Source organism: Schistocerca americana, chromosome 2, assembly GCF_021461395.2.
Source record: "Schistocerca americana isolate TAMUIC-IGC-003095 chromosome 2, iqSchAmer2.1, whole genome shotgun sequence".
Taxonomy (NCBI): Eukaryota; Metazoa; Arthropoda; class Insecta; order Orthoptera; family Acrididae; genus Schistocerca; species Schistocerca americana.
Window position 1 is genome coordinate 797,562,714 of NC_060120.1, and position 21,232 is coordinate 797,583,945.

A 21,232-nucleotide genomic window follows, 5' to 3' on the forward strand; every position below is an offset into this window, starting at 1 on the left:
GCTGGTGGGTTACAGAGGGTGCGTCTCACATGACATACCATGCTCCAGGGACCTCCAACTTCATTGTGGGTAAAGTGGCTCATCCAACGTACACCCTCTCCCTCCCCTGCTACTTCTCCTTGAGTTTATTTCTGTCTCGTTGCATCTTGCTTACAATTGTGCTTCCCAGGATTTGCCTTTGTATCCTCCTCCTGAGGGTTATTCCAGTTTGATCCCTTTAACTCCAACAATGAACCATTCTTATTATTCTAGCAGAAAGCCATTTACCCAGCTTGACAAGTACTAAGAAACAACAGACCCTTGGAAAGGAACAACTGCCAATTTCTGCAGAACAACTAACAATAGCTACGAAACACCCTATCAGTGATAGTAAAAGGGAATGTAGGGGGTGAAACATTTAACTATAGCAAAGCCTGAGTGCAAATGCTCTGCATTTGACAGTTCATGCAGCATGGTGTTTGATGAAGGTTGTTGTGGAACTGATTAGCGTAACATTCCGTGTGGTATGGCAACATGCGTGCAAGACGTCATTTGTGTCTGTACAACTAGGACGAGCAGTTGGGTGACTCAAAACTGGTCTAAATGTCACTAGTTTGTGTACAGTAAGTGGTTTGTCCAGAAGTGCTATCTCGCGATTAAAAAAGGCCACTGAAGATTGAAATGCTACATGAAAGCATACCAGTGGCGCTAGATGGACCACCATACTGCAAGATGATCAGTATGCAGCCCTAGTGGTGAAAAGGAACAGACACCTTACTCCTAGGCAGATCGCTGCAGACTTGCAGCCGATACCAGTACATGTGTTCCTGATAGCAGTTAAATCAAGTTTGTTTGTCCTCTCGAAAGTTGATTAAATACATCCCAGTTCAACCACACCATTGTCGAGAAAGTGTTTGTTGGTGTAGACCCCCGCCTCGCAGAGACAAGTAGAAATGACATTTGCAGGTGAAACATAAAACCAGGTCAACTGCTTTGGCATCTTCTGCTAGAACCAGAAGTAGCATGCCAAGATTTTGGTTGGGGCCAGCAGCAATGGTCCAGAGTGATGTTCTCAAATGAATTGCACTTCACTGTGGCAGGTGATTGTGTCCACTAGTTAGTGTGAGAAAGAGGGGAACACGTTACACGCCACAGACTGTGCATGAAAGCCATCATTGTGACTTAGGCGATATGGTGTGGGCAGGCATTATGCACAGTGGCTGAACAGACAGAGAAAAATATGGCTTCTCTCAACTGCCCAGGGTATACACTATCCGAGTACTAATTCAGTTGCTCGTCTGAGATTTTTCAGACAATTTAGTCTCTACATCAGTGGTGGTCAACCTGGACCCTACCGCCCACTACGGGGTTTCCAGCATTCATGGTGGGTGGTAGGGGCTTTAAAAACCTTTTCATTAGGTCTTCATAAAAAAATTGACTTAAAGTATTTGGTAAATAATTATAATACGTTTTAACTTTCTGTAATTACACTTCATAAGTTTTATGAAGTGACGTTACTTCCTTACTTTGTAAATCACCATTATGTGGAATCTGTGGGGGGGATAGCAAATGTTACAACTAACAGAGATACAAAAGTGGCCAATAAATAAAAAAGATTGACTACCCCTGGTGTACATGCTTATGAAAGTTGTAATGAGTCGTTCATTCATTATGTCAACTCTGAGCAACATGGACAACAGGGAAGGTTATAATTATATTTTTCATTGCTAGTACACTGGCAATTTCCTTTTATGCTTTTCACATTTGTTTCTGTCTGTATAGCAGTGCCTCGAAATTTTACAAATACTCGTTTGCCCTGTATTCCTGTATGAAAGCTATTTTTGGTCCACTAGCCCTGAGGTACGAGCCGTATGGAGCACCATCACAGTTCACCACAATACTCTTGAGAAAATATAAGCACACACCAAATATGTTAGTGATTGCAGTTTGGGGGGCAGGGCAATGTTGGCAGTCACAACTCACTGAAGTAAGTGGAAATAGTTGTTGTGCCACAAACCAGTCTGATGTAATTCACTGCTTAGTACTGAATCAGCAGAACAATGCCATAGAGGGAGAAATGCCTATCAGCTGAGGCCAGGCACTATTTAGCAAAAAAAGCTCATTCAGAGTGCAAGAAGACTCATTCAGTAAGCTGATGCTGTAGAGTAAGCCAGTCACCACCTCTGAAAGTCAGAGTTGGGACACCTTACAGTGGTGGTAGGGCATCTGGAGGAGCTGACCAAATGAGAAAACCAGGACAAATGGAGCTAAATTGCCAAGTGGTCATGGCTAAGTATTCGGGCTTTTTATAATTTCCAACTGGAAAAGTGTCATGGGGAAAGAACTAGTCAGCCCGTCTTGCATATGTACCACTTAATGTAGACCCTCACTCTCAGATATTCCTGTGTGCACAGTATGTTGAGTGATGCTGCAGCCACTTCCACAAGCAAGTGCCCCATACTTGGCAGTCAAATTGCTGATACCAGCACACCACTCACCTGTGGACACGTATATCTCAGAGGACAGCCACCTTTCCTCCAGCTACATTTCCATCCCTGTAATTGACCCGAATAAAAGACTTTCCTAACCAGGGATATTATACTGACACTCTGACGTATGATTCCTGTCACCATCACCTCCACGGTCCACGTCCTGTATCTACTCACTCATTATTTTACTCGTTCAAGCTTTAGGCTGAGTTCTCATTTCTTTGTTCACATTAGCAGAGTACTTGGCTGGTGGAAACTAGACATAAAAGTTTTTATTTTGTAGATGTTTATTTATGAAAAACTAAACAAGAAAAATGATAGGGTAAATACATTAAACATTTAATTTCAGTTAATTTTGCCATAATTATAACTGTCAACTTTGGTGTCATAGTAATTAATTAGTTGACTTATTTTGAGTGTACAATGGTTCTTTTACACTGTAGTGAAGTGGAAACTATAATAAACTATCTGAAAAATTTAAACCATGTGATGGTCTATGATTAGAACCCTGACCTTTTCCCAAGGACAAGAGTGTGGATTTAAGTCCAGGTCCAAAACACAGTTTAGCGCTGCAAGTAGTTTGTTTTCTCATTTTCATCTAGTTACGTCTATGTCTATATCACTACAGTGTAATTCACAACCAAGTGCTTAGCAAAGGGTTCACATAACCACTTTCAGAATACTTCTCGACTGTTCCACTCTCGAATAGCATGTGGGAAAACTGAAAACCTAAATCTTTCCATCAGAGCCCAGATTTCCCTTATTTGAATTTGATGATCTGTCTTCCTGTATAGGTGAGTCAACAAAATATTTGTGTTTCAAACGAGAAAGTTGGTGATTGATATTTTGTGAAAATCTCTCTCTATCTTACAGAGTAAGATTTTGAGTTTTCATTGTACAGAAGAAAGTAATTATGTGAACAGTTCACACACTTTCACTGATCAGCCAGAACATTATTACCTCTTATCTACAATCGATATAAAACCATGCAGGCAATAGCAGCATCACCTGGTAAGGAATGACTGCGAGTCACACATGCATGGTGCATGTAGTATCAGTGAGCGTGCTGCCCCTGTGTAGAATGGGCAAGGAACGCTATCTATCTGAGTTTGGCTGAGGGCAGATTGTGATGGCCCAGAGGCTTGGCATGAGCATTTTGGAAACAGCAGTACTTGTCAGGTGTTCGAGGAGTGCTGTCATTAGTGTCTTCAACACGTGGCGAAAGAGCGAAGACTGAAAAAAAATTTGGTAAGTTCGATCACATATGAACGGTTCTTCTCACTGTTGTCTTTGATTCCAATGGCACAGTGCATCTCGAGTTCCTGTCTGATGGTCATACATTCAATAATGAGTACTACCTGGAAGTTATGCTCCATCTGCATGAAGCAATCTGAAGAAAACTACCAGAGTTGTGGTAAAACTGCTTGCGGAAATTGCGTCATGATAATGCATCTGCTCACACCTCAATGCTTGTTCATTATTTTTTGGCAAAAACAAAACCATTATATTGCCTCAGCAACTGTATTCGCCGGACATGACCCCCCCCCCCCCTGCAACTTCTTTCTAATCTTGAGTCTGAAGGGAACCATAAAAGGGCATTGTTTTGCCAACATTGATATGATAAAAACAGAATTACTGAAGGAGCTGAACACCATAATGAAAAGTGAGTTCTGTAAAGTGCTTCCAAGATTGGAAAAATTGCTGGCACAAGTGTATATCTGAGGAGGATTACTTTGAACAGGACAAAGTTGATGTTGCTGAATAAATAGATTCTGAAGAGAAACAAAAAATTCCAATTTGTTTTTGATCAAACCAGATACAAATAAAATTTTTATTTGATGTGGTATACCCAGGGTTGAATCACTAAATTGGACCCACTGAATATTTCAAGATGATGATTACAACAAACCATAAGTTCAGCAGACAAAATATTAAGTTACCTGCTATAAAGAGGAGACTGCTTTTTCTGGAGTAACTGTAGATGGTGTAGAGCTAGTACAGGGTGATCATGTGACCCTCCACCACTGCCATGAGTTGTGGTTGTGAAGTGTTGTATGTCTGCCAGTTGATTGTATGACATTATCACAATAAGTTGGTTGATGTGGAGACATGACAGATTGGCAAAAAGGTGCAGTTGTGCTTGGACGGGCTCATGACCTCACTGTCAATGAAGTAACTGGATTTGTTGATGAATCAACATGGTCTCCAACATGTCTTCCACCCACAACCATGTAACATGGCATAAGAACAGTGGTCATAAAAAGATCTTTATGAATGGGGACTACTGACTAATGTCACACTGTCTCAGTGACAGGCAGTTTTGAATCTGCCAGAATTGCTGCTGTCTGTAACTCCCTACCACTGTCAAGAGTTTTCCAAGTGGGCATTGGAAAGGGAGGAGAGTTGCATGCAGTGGGCATTTGGAGTCAGGTACTTCACATCGTTTACAGCAGAAGTTGGCTGGAAGTGTGTAATATGATCTGAGAAGTTCCAATTTTGCTTCCTTTCAAATGATGCACAGCATTGAAAGCGCTATGGCCCATAGAGACATTTAACCCACAATGTATGGAGGATGTAGTTCAAACCAGGGGTGGTTATGTAATTCAAAGCTATAAACAGTGTGCACTAGCCATCACAATAATGTGTGAACTGTAGTGCTTTTGTATATGTAACAATGTACGAAAATGGGGATAAGGAATTGAAAAAATCCTCCATGCCATTTTAGTTTATTGTGAATGTGGCAAAAATGCAAAAACAAACTGTCAGATTATATACTGGAAGGTATCCTGATTGGCGGGTCATATCACAACAAATAACAACAAAATGGAAGAATGTGTTATCGGGAGGTAATCATTACTGCAGACACCAATTGTATAAAAAGACTGCACTTACAATAAAATGTGGGAAGGTGTTCTTACACACAGTCGTTAAATTGTCACGACAGTTTGCGTGACACTGGTGGCATCGGCTGTTGAAGCATCCATCAAATACTGCACCAATATAAATTTCATTCTTGCCATAACATCCGTCATTAGCAGTTGCATAAAGATAATTTTCAGCATCAGATCTAGTTTGGTATTTTAATGTTTTTAAAGGGTAAAAGTTTACAGCTATTGCTTAAACGAGATGTTTGCTTGGAAAGCTACAACCAAAAACTATCAACATGTTAAGTTACACAATATACATCATTGGTTGACTGCAAATTCTTACTGCTCCTATAAAGTGGTTTTCAGTAACAGTGGGCCATAATATGTGATGTGGAGTAGTCCTTGATGACATCATCTCTTGATTACATTTTATTGAAAGAAGTAATAAGGAGCCCCACTTACACCAATTTCCTCAAACATTTTGGCAGCAGCTTTTGAAGAGGTGTTCATAATTGTACATCAGAAAATATGGTTTCAGCGTGATGAGTGTCTTGCACATTTCAAATTGTTTGTACTACTATTTAGATACATGTTTACCCACTCTTTTTATTCTTCTGCATATTTTCTGAATCCTGTAATTGGTCTAAAAGTAATATCCCAAACTGTTTGAAGCGTTTAGAGTCACAGTGGTGTGAGTTACTAATCTATATTCCGGGCAATCGCTGATGTTGAAAAGCATGATGTTGGGAAGAATTCTGCCCACAGCTGGTAAAACTGTTGTTTATTAAAGCACGACCGATTTCATGGCTTTAAGCTGCATCGTCAGGTGAACAGTGGTAAAAGATCATAGGCATACCCACTGCTCCTAGTCATAAGTTACTATTCAAGGAAAATGGGGCGCTTCTTCTTTACCTCTCGCTCTCCATAACATTGACGACATTCCTGAATAGTAATTTTGACTAGAAGCGATGGGTATGCCTATGATCCTTTAACATTGTTCACCTGATGATGCAGTCGTGTTTTAATAAACAACAATTTTACCATCTGTGAGCAGAATTCTTCCTAAAATCATACTATTTTGCCATTTGGAAAAACTGAGGAATAGTGTGTGTTTGTTAAAATATTTTATGATATTCTATTCAGATTAACAAATGAATAAAATTTCATCAATAATTTTAACAAATGCACTAAAAACTTTTAATTTCTCCGAATGGAAGAACAGTGACTTAACACTGCTTATATGCTCTATTTGTTCAGTGCATAGATGAAGGACATCATTTTCTCCATTTGCATGCTGTAATGTCCATGGAAGTAGCAGCATCCCACAAGGCATAAACCAGCCCTGAAACAAAGGTGATTGATGATTCCAGGGAAATAAGGCTTTACTGTTAACTATCATGACAAAAATAAAGTTTCGTATGTATGTTTTCGTTGTCCAGTGGTTTTATGCATTTAAAATTATGTACATCTGATTCTACAAGTGTTTGTTGGTCCATAGAAGTAGTATACACAACTCACAAAGCATTTTTCTTTTTCTGTGCTGTGCAATGCCACTTACAATAAGATGGAAGCCAGAGAGTCTTTTTAGTATCTGTTGCGACTCATGACAGGGTTTTATCCTTAATGAATTTCATTCAATCTTCATTATCACAAGTACAAATGCTTTGTATTGAGCCCTGTTCATGTACGTTTACACATTTAGTCAAAGAAACAGTGTCTTGCCATCTGCTTTGGTGCTTGCATTTAGAAAGTAACTTTTTCACAACTGGTGACACATTGTGACTGTGAAATAGACATGTTGAGTTATGAGTAATAAGATTGGATGTGATTTAAATCATTAAAAAAAATGCTGGTATAAAAATTAACTTAAGATTTGCTTATAGAAATGTATATGTTGAGATTATTGTATAAATTTCAACCCATAAATTTGTGGCATTATATTGTTCGTTGTATAGGCTGCTGGAACCCTGTTAGCATAACTCTTGTTACTTTGCCATGTGGACCCATCTTTCACTGCAACTTATACTTTTACCACAAATTTTTATCTATGTTGCAGGTTGAACGATTAGTGGATCGAGTACAGTCTTCTACACTTCTCGATGACAGAAGAGATGCATGTCGGGCCCTCAAGGCATTATCTCGAAAGTATCGTGTTGAGGTTGGGGCACAAGGAATGGATGCACTTCGGCAAGTCTTGGAAATGGATCGAGCCGATGCAGAAATAGTTGGCTATGCACTGGACACTTTATGCAATATCACATCAGGTGAAAACTTTGAAGAGGAAGGTAGGTGTTATCCAAGATACACTGTGCAGTTTCATATACATTTTCTGTCTTCTATTAATTTACTTAAGATGGAAATTTAGTACTAAATAACTGAGTCAGTGAGAAGACGATGTGGATGTAATCTTTTCATGGCATTACAGAGGGAAGTTACTGTTGTTTCCCATAATCATTGAAGGCAAATTATGAGACAGCATATTGCTCTTTGTTGCTATCTTAGTCTTTTGGCATTGTGGCGGAAAAAGGTGTGCAGCTTAAATTAGGTAGCTGTCTCATCTGTTGATAAATTGATCCAGTAGTCACTTCCTGTCTAATGTTAATTCAATAAATGACTGACATGTTTTCCATGAAATTTGAAGAAAACTCCTGCTTTGTGAATTTCTGAGCCTTTCAGCATCATCAAACACACATGAGTGCACAAAAAGAACTTGGTAATAAACAGACAGATTTTTTTAAATAAACTGCTGAAAAATTGTTTTGTACCACTCTCATCAATTGCATAGTTTTTTATATGTTCGGATTTTTTTCCACTTTGAAAACCTCTTTCTCAGTACCCCTCTGACTACAGGGAATTCCTACACAGAGCCAGCTATCCATATAACATAGGTCGAAGTAAACCTACATTTTGAGTGTAATTCATTAGAAATCATTGTACCTCCAATTGCAACCAGTATGATGTGGCATGTAGTAGTGTTCAGTCTGTCAACATGGTTCAAAGGGTCATTTTGAGCTTAGATCATGCACATTTTGTGACTTTGTAGCAAGAAAGACAATCAGCAAACATAGTTGTCTGCTGAATTGGCATACACCACATTGTTGTCATTCGAATATTCAGCCACAATCATGAAACAGCCAACATTAAAGATCTACATCACAGTGGTCACATCATCAGCTTATGACTGCTACCTACAAATTGTCGCTCCTAGGTATCACAGAGAGATCATCTTAGTACTGTGTGTTACCTTGTTGGAGGCAACTGATAGGTCTAGGCCAAGCCAGGCAGTATGCCACCATTTCCAAACAATCATGTTGCCCTCTAGGCATCCATAAACAACTATGCAAACCCCCCATCTCCAGCTCTGTGGCACTCAGAGAAATAAGGCAAGCGATACCTGTAGTGGAACCTGGCTCAGTTGAGTCAGGTTCACGAGTAGGTACAAGTTTTGTATGATACCTGGTGATTGTTGTAGAAGAGTGTGGAAGTGGCCAAGTACTAATACATGTAACAGACCCATGGGTACAGCAGGGAGATGAGTTCGTCAAGTTTTGTACAGATGTCATGTAATGATGTTACTATGTTGGGTACCTCTCAATACTACCAAGGGTAATTTGAAGGCTGTGTATTATTGGAACAGGAACCTTAAACCTGTTTTCTAGACCTACAGTCAACACTTCAATGATGAATATGATAACACACCAGCACACTGTGTCTACCTCATTAACACCTTCCCCCAGACAACAAGCCAGACAGCAGGAACTGACCAAATTTGATTGCCCTGTGGTATCTTCTTGCATGAAACCAACTGAACATATGTGGGACTGTTTGAAACTTGCAGTGTGCCACTGCAGGAACCCTCCTTATACTGGAGTGGTATAGGCTTGAGCAGTAAAATCTTGACCACCTTGATGATGGTGTCTCTAAGGACCCAAGCATGCTACTATGCATGAGGTGGAGTTTCATGGGGCAGGGAATGAAAGAATAACCCCCACAAAACAAAACAAAAAAGTGTTACCATGAAATAAAATTAAAGCAATATCAGCCTGATGGTTAGTGCACATCTTTGAAATCAAAATTTGGTGCTGGGTAACATTCTGTGCTGTGTTGCTTCACAGTATTGAATGTTGCCTAACACCAGGTTCTGATTGCACCATTGTGCATTTTCAAATAGGCTGCCTTTATCTTTGTTTTAATGTTTTAAAGGCTGGAATTTAAGGAAATGGGACCTGGATAAACTGAAAGAACCAGAGGTTGTAGAGAGTTTGAGAGGGAGTATTATGGGATGATTCCCAAGAACAGGCAAAAGGAATACAAAAGAAAAATAATGGGTAGCTTTGATGAAATAGTAAAGGTAGCAGAGGATCAAGTAGGTAAAAAGATGAGGCTTAGCAGAAATCCTTGGGCGACACAAGAGGTATTGAATTTAATTGATGAAAGGAGAAAATAAAAAACTGTGGTAAATGAACCAGGCAAGCGGGAATACAAATGTCTGAAAACCAAGATTAAGAGGAAATACAAAATGGCTTAGAAAAAATGGCTAGAGATTAAATATAAGGATTTAGAACAATATATCACTAGGGGGAATGATGGATTCCGCCTACAGGAAAATTTAGAGAGACCTTTATTCAAAAGAGAACCATCTGTATGAATTTTTGTGAGCTCAGATGGAAAACCAATCCTAAGCAACAAAGGCAAAGGTGGAAGGTGTACATAGGGGGTCTATACAAGGGAGATGTACTCGAGGGAAATATTATGGAAATGGAAGAGGGTGTAGATGGAGAGGAGATAGGAGATATGATACTGTGTGAAGAATTTGACAGAGCACTGAAAGACCTAAGTCAATACATGGCCCTGGGAGTTGATAACATTCCATTAGAACTATTGATAGACTTGGGAGAGCCAGCCATGACAAACTCTTCCATACGGTGAACAAGATTTGTGAAGCAAGCAAAATACCCTCATGCTTCAAGAATAATATAATAATTCTATTTACAAAGAAAGCAGGTGCTGACATGCATGAAAATTACCAAACTTACCAAATAAGCAGCAAGCAGTTGCAAAATCATGTTTTCTTTATTTACTTTTGCAAATTGATTTCAACTGATTAACAGCCATCATCGGTGCTTTCAACGATTATGTGCCCTGAGTAGTAACACTGTCCTAAGCAGAGGTCAAACATAAAGTGATCACTTTATGTTTGACCTCGGCACAACTTGGGAACCACATGGAGCCCACCATTCATAAATTCCCAAACTGTCTGTTTAATAAGTTACAGTTGTGAAATATAACATGAATTCTTTACAGAAGAGTGGCAAAGCTGGTAGAAGCTGAGCTCAGGGAAGATGAGTTTGGATTCTGGAGAAATGTTGGAACACGTGAGGCAGCACTGACCCTAAGACCTCTGACAGAAGATAGGTTAAGCAAAGGAAAACCTATCTTTATAGACTTTGTAGTCGTAGAGAAAGCTTTTGACAGTGTGGAGTGGAATACTCTCTTTCAAATTCTAAAGGTAGCAAGGGTAAAATACAGGGAGCGAAAGGCTATTTACTACCTGTACAGAAACCAGACAGCAGTTGTACAAGTAGAAGGGTATGAAAGAGAAGCATTGGTTGATCAGGGAATGAGACAGGGTTCTAGCCTATCCCCGATGTTATTCAATCTGTACGTTGAATAAGCAGTAACGGAAACCAAAGAAAAATTTGGAGTAGCAATTAAAATCCCAGGAGAAGAAGCAAAAACTTTGATAGAATTACAATGTCATCGGCAAGCCTCAGAGACAGCAAAAGACTTTGAAGAGCAGTTGAACGTAATGGACAGTGTCTTGAAAGGAGGATATAAGATCAACATCAACAAAAGCAAAATGTGGATAATGGAAAGCAGTCAAATTAGATCAGGTGATGCTTTCTTAGGTCTTCCAATGTAATCTGTAGCTCATCCATATCTTCCTTGATTTCTGTAATCCACTTAATGTTGCACTTACTATTCCACAATTTTTCTATTATTCTCCTGATGATCCTGTTCTCTGGTGTTCTGATTAGATTTCGGAAAAATGAAATGTGTTTCTTTCTGATTGTACTCATTACAGGTTCTATGTCCTTGTTGACTGTTTCATTTGTAACTACTCTCCAGTGTCCATCTTTCTGGTATAATTTGTTGTTGCACATTCTGATGATTCTTCTCTTTATTTTGAGTATTTTGTGTATTTGTGCAGTTTTAGTTGTTTTGAAGATGGTTTCACTTGCATATGTTATTTCTGGTTGAGTGACTGTTTTGTAGTGTTTTAATTTTGTTGCTATTGACAGGATCTTTTTGTTGTAGGTGTTCTTGGTGATATATTGTGCTCTAGTCAATTTGTTTATTCTGTTATGCCATGTTGGCTTTTCAATGACGTTATATATTATGATTACTCATAGATTTTTAAATTTATATACAATTTTCATATCTTGGTTTCCTATGGCAATTTTGTTTGAGTGGTGGGTCAGTTAATGTGATGGTTTTCTGTACTATTTCCTGTAGTGAGATAACTTGTTGTTTGGTTTCCTGAATACTGTTAGACAAGAGAGCAAGGTCATCAGAAAATCCTAGACAATTTAAACTTACATTGTCTTTGGGTCTTCCAATTTGGATGTTCTTCGGGTTAATCTTGTACCATTCCCTCATTATGTATTCTAAAGCACAGTTGAACAGCATGAGTGCCAAGCAATCTCCTTGTCTGAAACCTTCTTTAGGGTGATTGGCTCAGAGAGTTCCCCCTCTGAACTTGACTTCTGATACAGTGTTGCTTAAGGTGAGTTCTATCAATTTGATTAATTTTGTATGGAGCCCGAAATTTCTGAAGATTTTAACTTTGGAGGTCTATGGATACAGTCATATGCTTTTTTAAAGTCCACGAAGGTTATTAAAAGAGGTTTATTTCATTTCTTGTCTAGGTGGCTAACCACCGAATCCGATGTAGCCTTCTCCTGTATTCTTGGACAGGACGGTGGAAATGTTTTCCTAAAAGACCTTTCCATGGTTGACTTTAAAAGGTAGTTAACCTTGGCTGGAGAAAGCCCCAATTTACAACTAAAGTTGTTAACCACAGAGGCACAACCCTATATGTTCAGGTTTTTGGGTTGGCATTTCCTCCTAACCCAATAAGGTATGGTTCCCCCCCCCCCCCCCCCCCCCCCCCCCCCACACACACACACACACACACACACACCCCACACCCAATACTCGGGTGGCTGATTGCAGTAGTTTCCCACTGGGCAATGGGGTCACCATGTCCCTACACCAAGTTTTCAGTCATTAAATATATTCAATGCATCATATATTCTGTTTTCTTACACAAATTTATGATTGCCCCTTTTTTTGAAAATAGGCTTTTTGTGGTAATGTCCAGTTATTTATACATCAGAAAAACCAAGTGTACTGAAGGGATCTCTCTTCTTGCAGAGACTACTCCCTTCTCAGACTTTTCCAACTGTAGTCTGTTCATCGTTTAACCATATTAAGTATTCTTATGAAGATCACAATAATGGTGTGGATTGAATGCAGATACCTATGATTTTTTCAGAATTCTTTCACACTCTGCAAGATCATTCACCACCAACACAAATCACTCAAACTGAATGTAAGTAATTTGTTTCTTGCCATAGCTGCACAATCTTGTGCTGTTATTCCCGTTATGTGTATTCTGTCTAGTAGCTAATAACCATTTGGTGCAAACTCCTTTCTCCTTTCACCATTCTAAATTCAATCCATTTAAACTTAAGTCTCTTCGTTTACTTTAACCTAAATCTATCACTGCCAGTGAGAGAATCCTTGATAATGGAGATAACACGTCCATTCCATGGAAAGTTACTATGTTCTATTTTCCTGGATTTCTCTGAGACGGATTTATATTGTTCTGTTCAGCACTTATTCCAGCTCAGTGACCAATATTTCTGCTTTTAAAAGATATTTATTAATAACTATTGACTCTAAAATAATATCCAAGCATTTTATAAAAGCTTCATCCCATGTGCATTTGCTTATGATAAAAACTTACTCTTCAAAAAGTATTTGTAAATAAAATAATTTTTTCCAGTGTTTCGCTACAAATATTTTGCTTGGCTGTCTCTTTCTTGCAAGACTGTGCACCATTAAATAGTATCTTTCTTCAGTTCTCAAATGTTTACAGCAGTTTTGAAACTGTGGAGTGGAATGGCCCCCGGAATTGTAGAAGCATAACTTACTAGCATTTAACTCTTGACCCAAATTTATTTGAGAATAACAAATGCAAGTTGAGCTTTAGTTAATTTGAAATGCACAGTGTAGGTGAACTGAAGTCTGTTAGTAATATTAATTTTACTTTTTCTAATGATGTAAAAATAAATTAAAAATGTAAACAAAGAACCGACACAAAAAATTGCATTGATTCGTTAAGTTTAATATTAGTAGTAATATTTTGATCAAGCATCAGGGGCCGCTAAGTAAATAATACAAAAAAAGTTAACAGCATCTATCCTTTCCAGAACAGCATTGTCTGCTTGTGTCTGTGTATGTGCGGATGGATGTGTGTGTGTGTGTGTGTATGTGAGTGTATACCTGTCCTTTTTTCCCCCTAAGGTAAGTCTTTCCGCTCCCGGGATTGGAATGACTCCTTACCCTCTCCCTTAAAACCCACATCCTTTCGTCTTTCCCTCTCCTTCCCTCTTTCCTGATGAAGCAACCGTTGGTTGCGAAAGCTAGAATTTTGTGTGTATGTTTGTGTGTCTATCGACCTGCCAGCGCTTTTGTTTGGTAAGTCTCATCATCTTTGTTTTTAGATATATTTTTCCCACGTGGAATGTTTCCCTCTATTATATTATTGTTGGGTATAGATCTCTTCTGTTTGGCATCATCTTTTCCAGGCGTGCACGTCCTGCATCCACATCTCAAAAAAGCTAGTGAAATTATAATTACATATTATACAAAATGTGAAAATCATCCCGTCTTTAATTAGCGTAACATTGTTAAAGAATAGTGTTACCTATTTATTTCATATCATATTTTGACATAATTATGTACAAACTTAGTTTCGTGTGGTAGTCTGTCCAAGACGTATGACGTGCAGTGCTTTGATGATATAATACTAACTCTTATTTCAGTAAACCACAAACATGAGTCGCACAGTATGCAGCACGCGAGGCATGACAAAGTGCAGCGTCTCGAATGAATGGGTGTCGTCTGTTGTATCCATACTGCAATTTTTTCGGTGTATATTAATTAAGATCATTGTTTTGTTATTTACCTGTGCTGCTAGGTAGCCAACATGTATTTAAATTTCATACTTTTCATACTTTATTATTTTTAGATGTGTTCTATTTAATTTATTTAGCAGTCCCCCCTGGCACAACAGTGCTTGGATCAAAATATTACTACTTATATTAAACTTAAAGGGGCAGTACATATTACCTTTTTTTTTTTTTTTTTTAGGATGCTCTGCCCGCAACCCCCCCCCCTTTTCCCCAAACGATAAACTTCGGTACAATTGACACTTTGTCCACATAAATACTTTCCAGGCCAAAACACAAAATTATGACAATGACATGATATCTTTTTCATGTAAGCAATTTACATGATGTTCTCAAATTCTCTCTCTCTCTCTCTCACACTCACACACACACACACACACACACACACACACACACACACACACACACACACACACCCCTAAACATCCCTAGGTCCACTGTTTCCAATGTAATAGTGAAGTGGAAACATGAAGGGACATGTACAGCACAAAAGCTTACAGTCCGACCTCGTCTGATGACTGACAGAGATCGCCGACAGTTGAAGAGAGTCCACTGCAAGTACTGTGACAGTTAGGCTGGAGGTGAGAAAACTGGGTTTTCACGGTCAAGTGGCTGATCATAAGCCACACATCATGCCGGTAAATGCCAAACGACACCTCACTTGGTGTAAGGAGTGTAAACATTGGACGATTGAACAGTAGCAAACTGTGTGGCCTGACAAATCACGGTGACGATCTGATGGCAGGGTGTGGGTATGGCGAATGCTCGGTGAACTTCACTTGCCAGTATGTGTAGTGCCAACAGTAAAATTGGGAGGCAGTGGTGTTACGGTGTGGTTGTTTTTTTCATGAAGAGGCTTGCATCCCTTGTTGTTTTGGGTGGCACTATCACAGCCCAGACCTACATTGATGCTTTTCTTGTTTCCCACTGTTGAAGAGCAATTCGGAGATGGCAATTGCATCTTTCATCATACCTGTTCATAATGCACGGCCTGTGGTGGAGTGGTTACATGTCAATATTATCCCTGTAATGGATTGGCCTGCACGGAGTCCTGATCCGAATCCTATAGAATACCTTTGGGATGTTTTGGAATGGCAATTTCGTGCCAGGCCTCACTTGCCGACATCGATGCCACTCCTCAGTGCAGCACTCCGTGAAGAATGGGCTGCCATTCCCCAAGAAATCTTCCAGCATCTGATTGAACTTATGCCTGTGAGAGTGGAAGCTATCATCAAAGCTAGGGGTGGGCCAACACCATATTGAATTTCAGCGTTACCGATGGAGGGCAACATGAACTTGCAAGAAATAAGCTGTGGTGACAATTCACTACCATCAACATCCTCTTTTACTTGGATAGAAGTTAATGGATACACTCTGTATGCTTGCAAAACTAAAGGTGTGAAGTTTACAAAATTTAAATGCAAAACACTTTTGCTCCCAATCTGGGATTAGCGCTGTACTACAGATATCAGACTCTAAAATGAACTTGATAGATAACCCCTGAGCTATTCGTAATGTGATAATAAAAAGTAAAGTTTTAGTTTCTCCCAACCTAAAAGCCACAAAAAACTGTAATTAGCAGGGACTTGTAAGACAAGATCCATATTAAACTCAAGTCGCCTCTCAGAGATTGGAGAGTCAGAACCAAGCCTCTTCAAGAACAGTAAGTGTCTAAAAGGATGCAATGTAGAAATTATTAATTTCACAGCAAATGAGTGGGATCTGATTCTGCTGTTGAGTCTGCATCTTCTTACACTTAGACATAGCAGTGACTGATCCATTCATCCAAGTTATCCCTTTTTGGCACTTTCACCTTGCTTCTCCATTAACCCTTCTTCCTTGAAGACAATGTAAATAAATGTCCCTGGTGTCCACATACAAAACCACTGATCTTTCTTGTACTCTGGGGGTGCTGCGTTTCAGGAATGCTACCCACAATAGCTACTACACTGTCGGCTTGCCGAGAATGATTGACATATTCAATCTGTTCATTGTTGTGAGTGTAGATCATCAAGCTGTTGGACAAACATGCTTTGTGGTCTGTGCTGTGGATTAATTACCTCTTCAGTGTCCGACACCACCTCCCCTCACACACGTGAAAGACACAAAGCCCTTGCTACAGATTTTACTCTATTTGTATAGTTGTCAAAAAGTTCCCCATCATCTTGTTCATGGCAGTAATCCGGATCAAACAAATGACACATTGTGTTATGAGGGATTACCTGTTGGCAGATCTCTCCATGAGAACTGTCAACCACTGAAGCCCCCTCCCTAACCCCCCCCCCCCCCCCCACCTCCCCGAAACACACACACACACACACACACACACACACACACACACTGTAATTGCCACAGTCACTTGCTGAACTAAATTGCTCTTTATGAGCAGATACATCTATAGTCTTACTCTAGCCCAGAGTCTAAGCACTTCTTTCTTCTTCTTGAGTGACACCAAAAAATACAAACATTGTGCAATATCTGGACTAGTATTGATCTAGAATATTTGCTTTCTTTAATCATTCCCAGAACAGGATGAGGTAAAATTGAAAACTCTTTGTTCCATGATACTGTATTTAAATGAACTCTTGCTAATTCCTCATCCCAGCTGCATTCCCCATCCTGCTCCATTTTTACAAAAGCCCCGACTAATGACGACATGCCATTTAGCATTAACTTGATCTGTGTAGCCCTTGCCTGGATATGCTCCATCACATCCCTGTACTCTCCTTTACATGGCAAGTTCAAATAAAACAAACTGTTCACATAATGTGCTACCATGGCCTCAACTGGGACCACAAAGCACTTTCCGTTCCAGAAATTTAATACACAAATCTGTCCCAGACAACATTAATTGAACCACTGCACTGACAGTACTTACATTATGTTATCACCCATAAATTAACCAAACAGGTTCTCCCAGTACATAGCAAAGCTGCTACATCAGTTTGGGCACAGTAGGTCCAGGGGTCCGTCTGCAGATTGTGATTTCATAGCCGGCTCAACCTTCCAAAGCCATCCTATTCTGGGAACATATCTTAAAAACCATATCTGCAACAGCACAGGAATGGAAAGGCACAATTTCTGACAATGTATCCTTAATCCTACCACCTACACTGCAGCTTGTATAGTGATACAAAGATGTGGAAAAAATCTTCTTTGATACAGTGGAAATATGAAAGAAACTTATAGATGTTTGTAACTTGATCAGTTAAAGTCAAGGCAGACAAGTGACATGGCCACAATGACAAATCCAGCTATCTGCAAATTTCCATTGGCTGTGGTCTCTTAACAGTGGGGCTGAAACGAACAGGCGCTGCATTGTGCTTAAGAGCACAATCCATCACTGTCCTTCAAACACCACCACCTTTCTTTCTTATTTTTTTAGTAAAAATACTCTGCTGAAGGTTATATAGGCACTGATTGCAAGGGAGGGGTACACAGATAATGACTTCTCACACAGTTGTGTAATATAGCCTTCCATAAATTCAACATAACTTGTAGGCATTGAATAGTTTTTTTGTTTTCATTCTTTTTCATATTTCATTGATCTGGTTTGATGTTCCCTTAAAGAAATTCTTGATGCAGTTCAACATGGAATAAAAAAAAAAGTTTTTTAGTGATAGTTTGTAGTGGTGTCTGTTATTTCTGTGTACTTTCAGGTTGTTTGTGTAATGCAGTCATCATGTTGCCTTGATTAACAGTGTATATTATTTCAGTAATTCCCATAATGGAACTGTTATCTCTTCGTTATCATGGTTTGCAAGTATTTTAATTGGAACTGCCATAAGTAACAACATTAAGAGGTGAATTTGTCTTATTGCGAAAGTAGATGTTGTTATAGGGTGACATTTATAAGAAAAACTTTGTGATTAATGTGTAGCAGTCGTACTCTATGCCAGGAATGTGTTTTTAACATATGTTGTCATGTTTCTCTCACTTCTTGTTGTGGAAGCCCTATCTAATTATTTTGTGTGTTTTCAGAACATATAAACTTAAATTCTGCTTTAGTGGCAACTATTGGAGAACAGTTCACAGAAATTTTTATCAAACAGCCAGACAATGTTGGCCTTGTTTTGGGATTTCTGGAGGAATATGATTTCCATGTTCGATGGCCAGCCGTCAAGCTGCTAACTAATTTGCTCGCTAACAAGTGAGTATTATTTTTCTGCCCTTGTCAGATATTTAGGTAATGATTCATTTCATGGTTGCTACAGGCAAGATAAATTGCATGTACATTGTTGGGCTCACAGTGCCATTGGTAAGATTACTCATTGGTGTGCTGTTACAGTCTTGTTGTAGGCATGAGCAATCATCCACAATTGTTGCATTTGTTAATGACCACATAGTTGAAGCATCAATTTCCAACATACAATCCCGTGATGTAATTCAATCATTGTGCAAGCAGGTGCACATTTTAAGACAACTTCTTAACTTTGTTTGAAATAGAATTGGCATGCAGATATAGAAAGTTTTTATTAACATTATAATAATGCTGTGGGTCTTTTTTTTTTTTTTTTTTTTAAAAAGGAAAAATGTCTGGTTGACCAATGTGATGAATAACTGTTAGAAATACGGAGCAAACAAGATGATAGTGAAAATAAAACCTTCAGTTAATCTTAGTTGCTCAAAGGGAAGACAATTCTATTCATCTCTCTACATCAAGTACAATAAAGAGAAATTTGTTGGAAAATTATTTTGTTTATTAACAAGCACAGCTCTTTCAAACAATTAGAAATTGACAAAATCAAAGAGAACAAAAAGTAAAGAGCAGTGTTTCAAATAGTATTAAGTGCACAGATCATAATTTTACAAGAAGCGAAAAAAATGTTTCACTTGGTAACCAAATGAAGTATGTCAAAATTCTTGATGCCAGAACCTAGTTATTCAGATTATGTTCCAGAATTAGTCATGACTGAGGTAGTGTGCCAATGCATGAAAGTGCAGTTTTAATTTTTAAATTGCACTTAATATATTTTGAACCAGTTCACTGAAAAAAAAAAAAAATTGATCCACCATGTTTTCATATAATATCATTTGAAACATAAATTTTATTTTTAGTTGACTTTGTTGGAGACACTTTCTGACATAAGAAAATTGTTAACATGTTGTTGATGGTCGATTGATGTGTTAAAATTTTGCACTTCTTTTGTGTGCAAACAACCACAGTCTTTGTCCTCATGAGTTGGCCTACCAGTTTCAGCTAATGTTGTATCGATATTTAGTGCCAAAACATAAAACTGCAATCTATCAATCTCTTTCCAGTTGTCTCCAAATCTTGTTTTCAACAGGTTGTCCACATCCAGTTTCTTTATTTTGGTTAATACCCTCCGTTTATCTGTTATGTGAGGCCCATATACCTGATCAGTCTTTGTGCCTCATTTCAGAAGGGTTGTGAATTGCTTTGAGGGGTCATTGAATCTGCTCATCAATGCCATCTTTATTCTGACCTTTCTTTGTTCTTCTATCCCTTCCTATTTCTTAAAATTATTGGCAAGCATCTTCTACTTCCTTACAAAACATTCTTTGCCAAATTTTACAGTTATCACAGCCTGATAAATCTCTAGGTATTTCTCAGATGTTAATGATGTCTGAGCATTTATGAAGAGACTTTTCTAAAATGCCAAAAACTCTGTCACTGGTAGAAATACTGTAATCATTGAAAAGTTAGCAGCTGCTTTGTTTTGAAGCCAGTAAACTAGAGTATGAATGGTATGCATGTTTTTGTTTTGCCCACTGCATCTGTCTGCAAAGAACTGGATGCAGGTGATTGAATTATCGAACTTTACCTCATCTAGAAATGAGATAATGCCAGAGGGCACCCCATTACTCCTCTTCCATCCTCAGTCTCATCCCAAGCATAAAATTTTGGATTCTGAACACTGACATCAATAACACACAATGTGTAAAATGATATTTGTTTGGATCAGTATGGTGTGTTCACATTTAAATCTGGAAGAGCGTTTGAGCCTAGTAACTAAAAGCATCGGTGGATGATGTCCTAAACTCTATATTGAACTGTGTGCAGAAAATGTTCTGGAGGAACCATTTTATCACTTTAAGGACCAGAGGAACACAGGCGTTGTACATCTTGAAGAGTCTGTTTATGTTTAATTCAGCGGGAAGATACAGCCTCTGTCTTTTTTTTCCTTCTGTTATGTGATTCCCATGCTTGTAACCAAGAAGTAAGTGCGGTCATCTTTTCTCTTCTTGCAACAAACTGAGCACTCTTTCTACTGTTGCCTCTCTTCTCTCTAACGCCGCCACCATTCTTAAAAGCATTTGATATGTTATTAATCCTGGTTTGGCTTACCCCAAATAACTTTTAAAAGAATTTTCAGCAGATCAGTTTTGTTTTACCGCCAATTTTAACATCCAAAATTTGGAGGCGTAGCTTTCATCATGTAACCGAGTGTGTGATCTTGTTCCACTAGGTTTGGTGTGCTTATTCTTTGCTTTCACCAGATAGAATACTGGGATGGTTCACTACTTGATTCTGTCTTCGTTTTATTACAAGGCAGCTAAAAAGTCCTTAAATGTGGATCTGGATTGAATTACCTAAAACTAAATACATTACCTCATGTCATAACTAGAGATAGTAAAGCTCAGAGTATAAAAATATGCATTTATGCAATCTTTC

The 21,232-nt window shown here is 38.7% G+C and overlaps 1 protein-coding gene across 2 annotated transcripts in view; it reads left to right on the plus strand.

Annotated features, from left to right (window-relative positions):
- Positions 1-21,232, plus strand: part of LOC124595535 (general vesicular transport factor p115) — a 213,011-nt gene that overhangs the window by 35,535 nt on the left and 156,244 nt on the right. For both annotated transcript variants that reach the window (XM_047134304.1, XM_047134303.1), the window contains exons 2-3: positions 7,392-7,620; positions 18,577-18,745. In XM_047134304.1, coding sequence (XP_046990260.1) covers positions 7,392-7,620; positions 18,577-18,745 — 398 coding nt within the window. The remainder of the gene's footprint in view (positions 1-7,391; positions 7,621-18,576; positions 18,746-21,232) is intronic.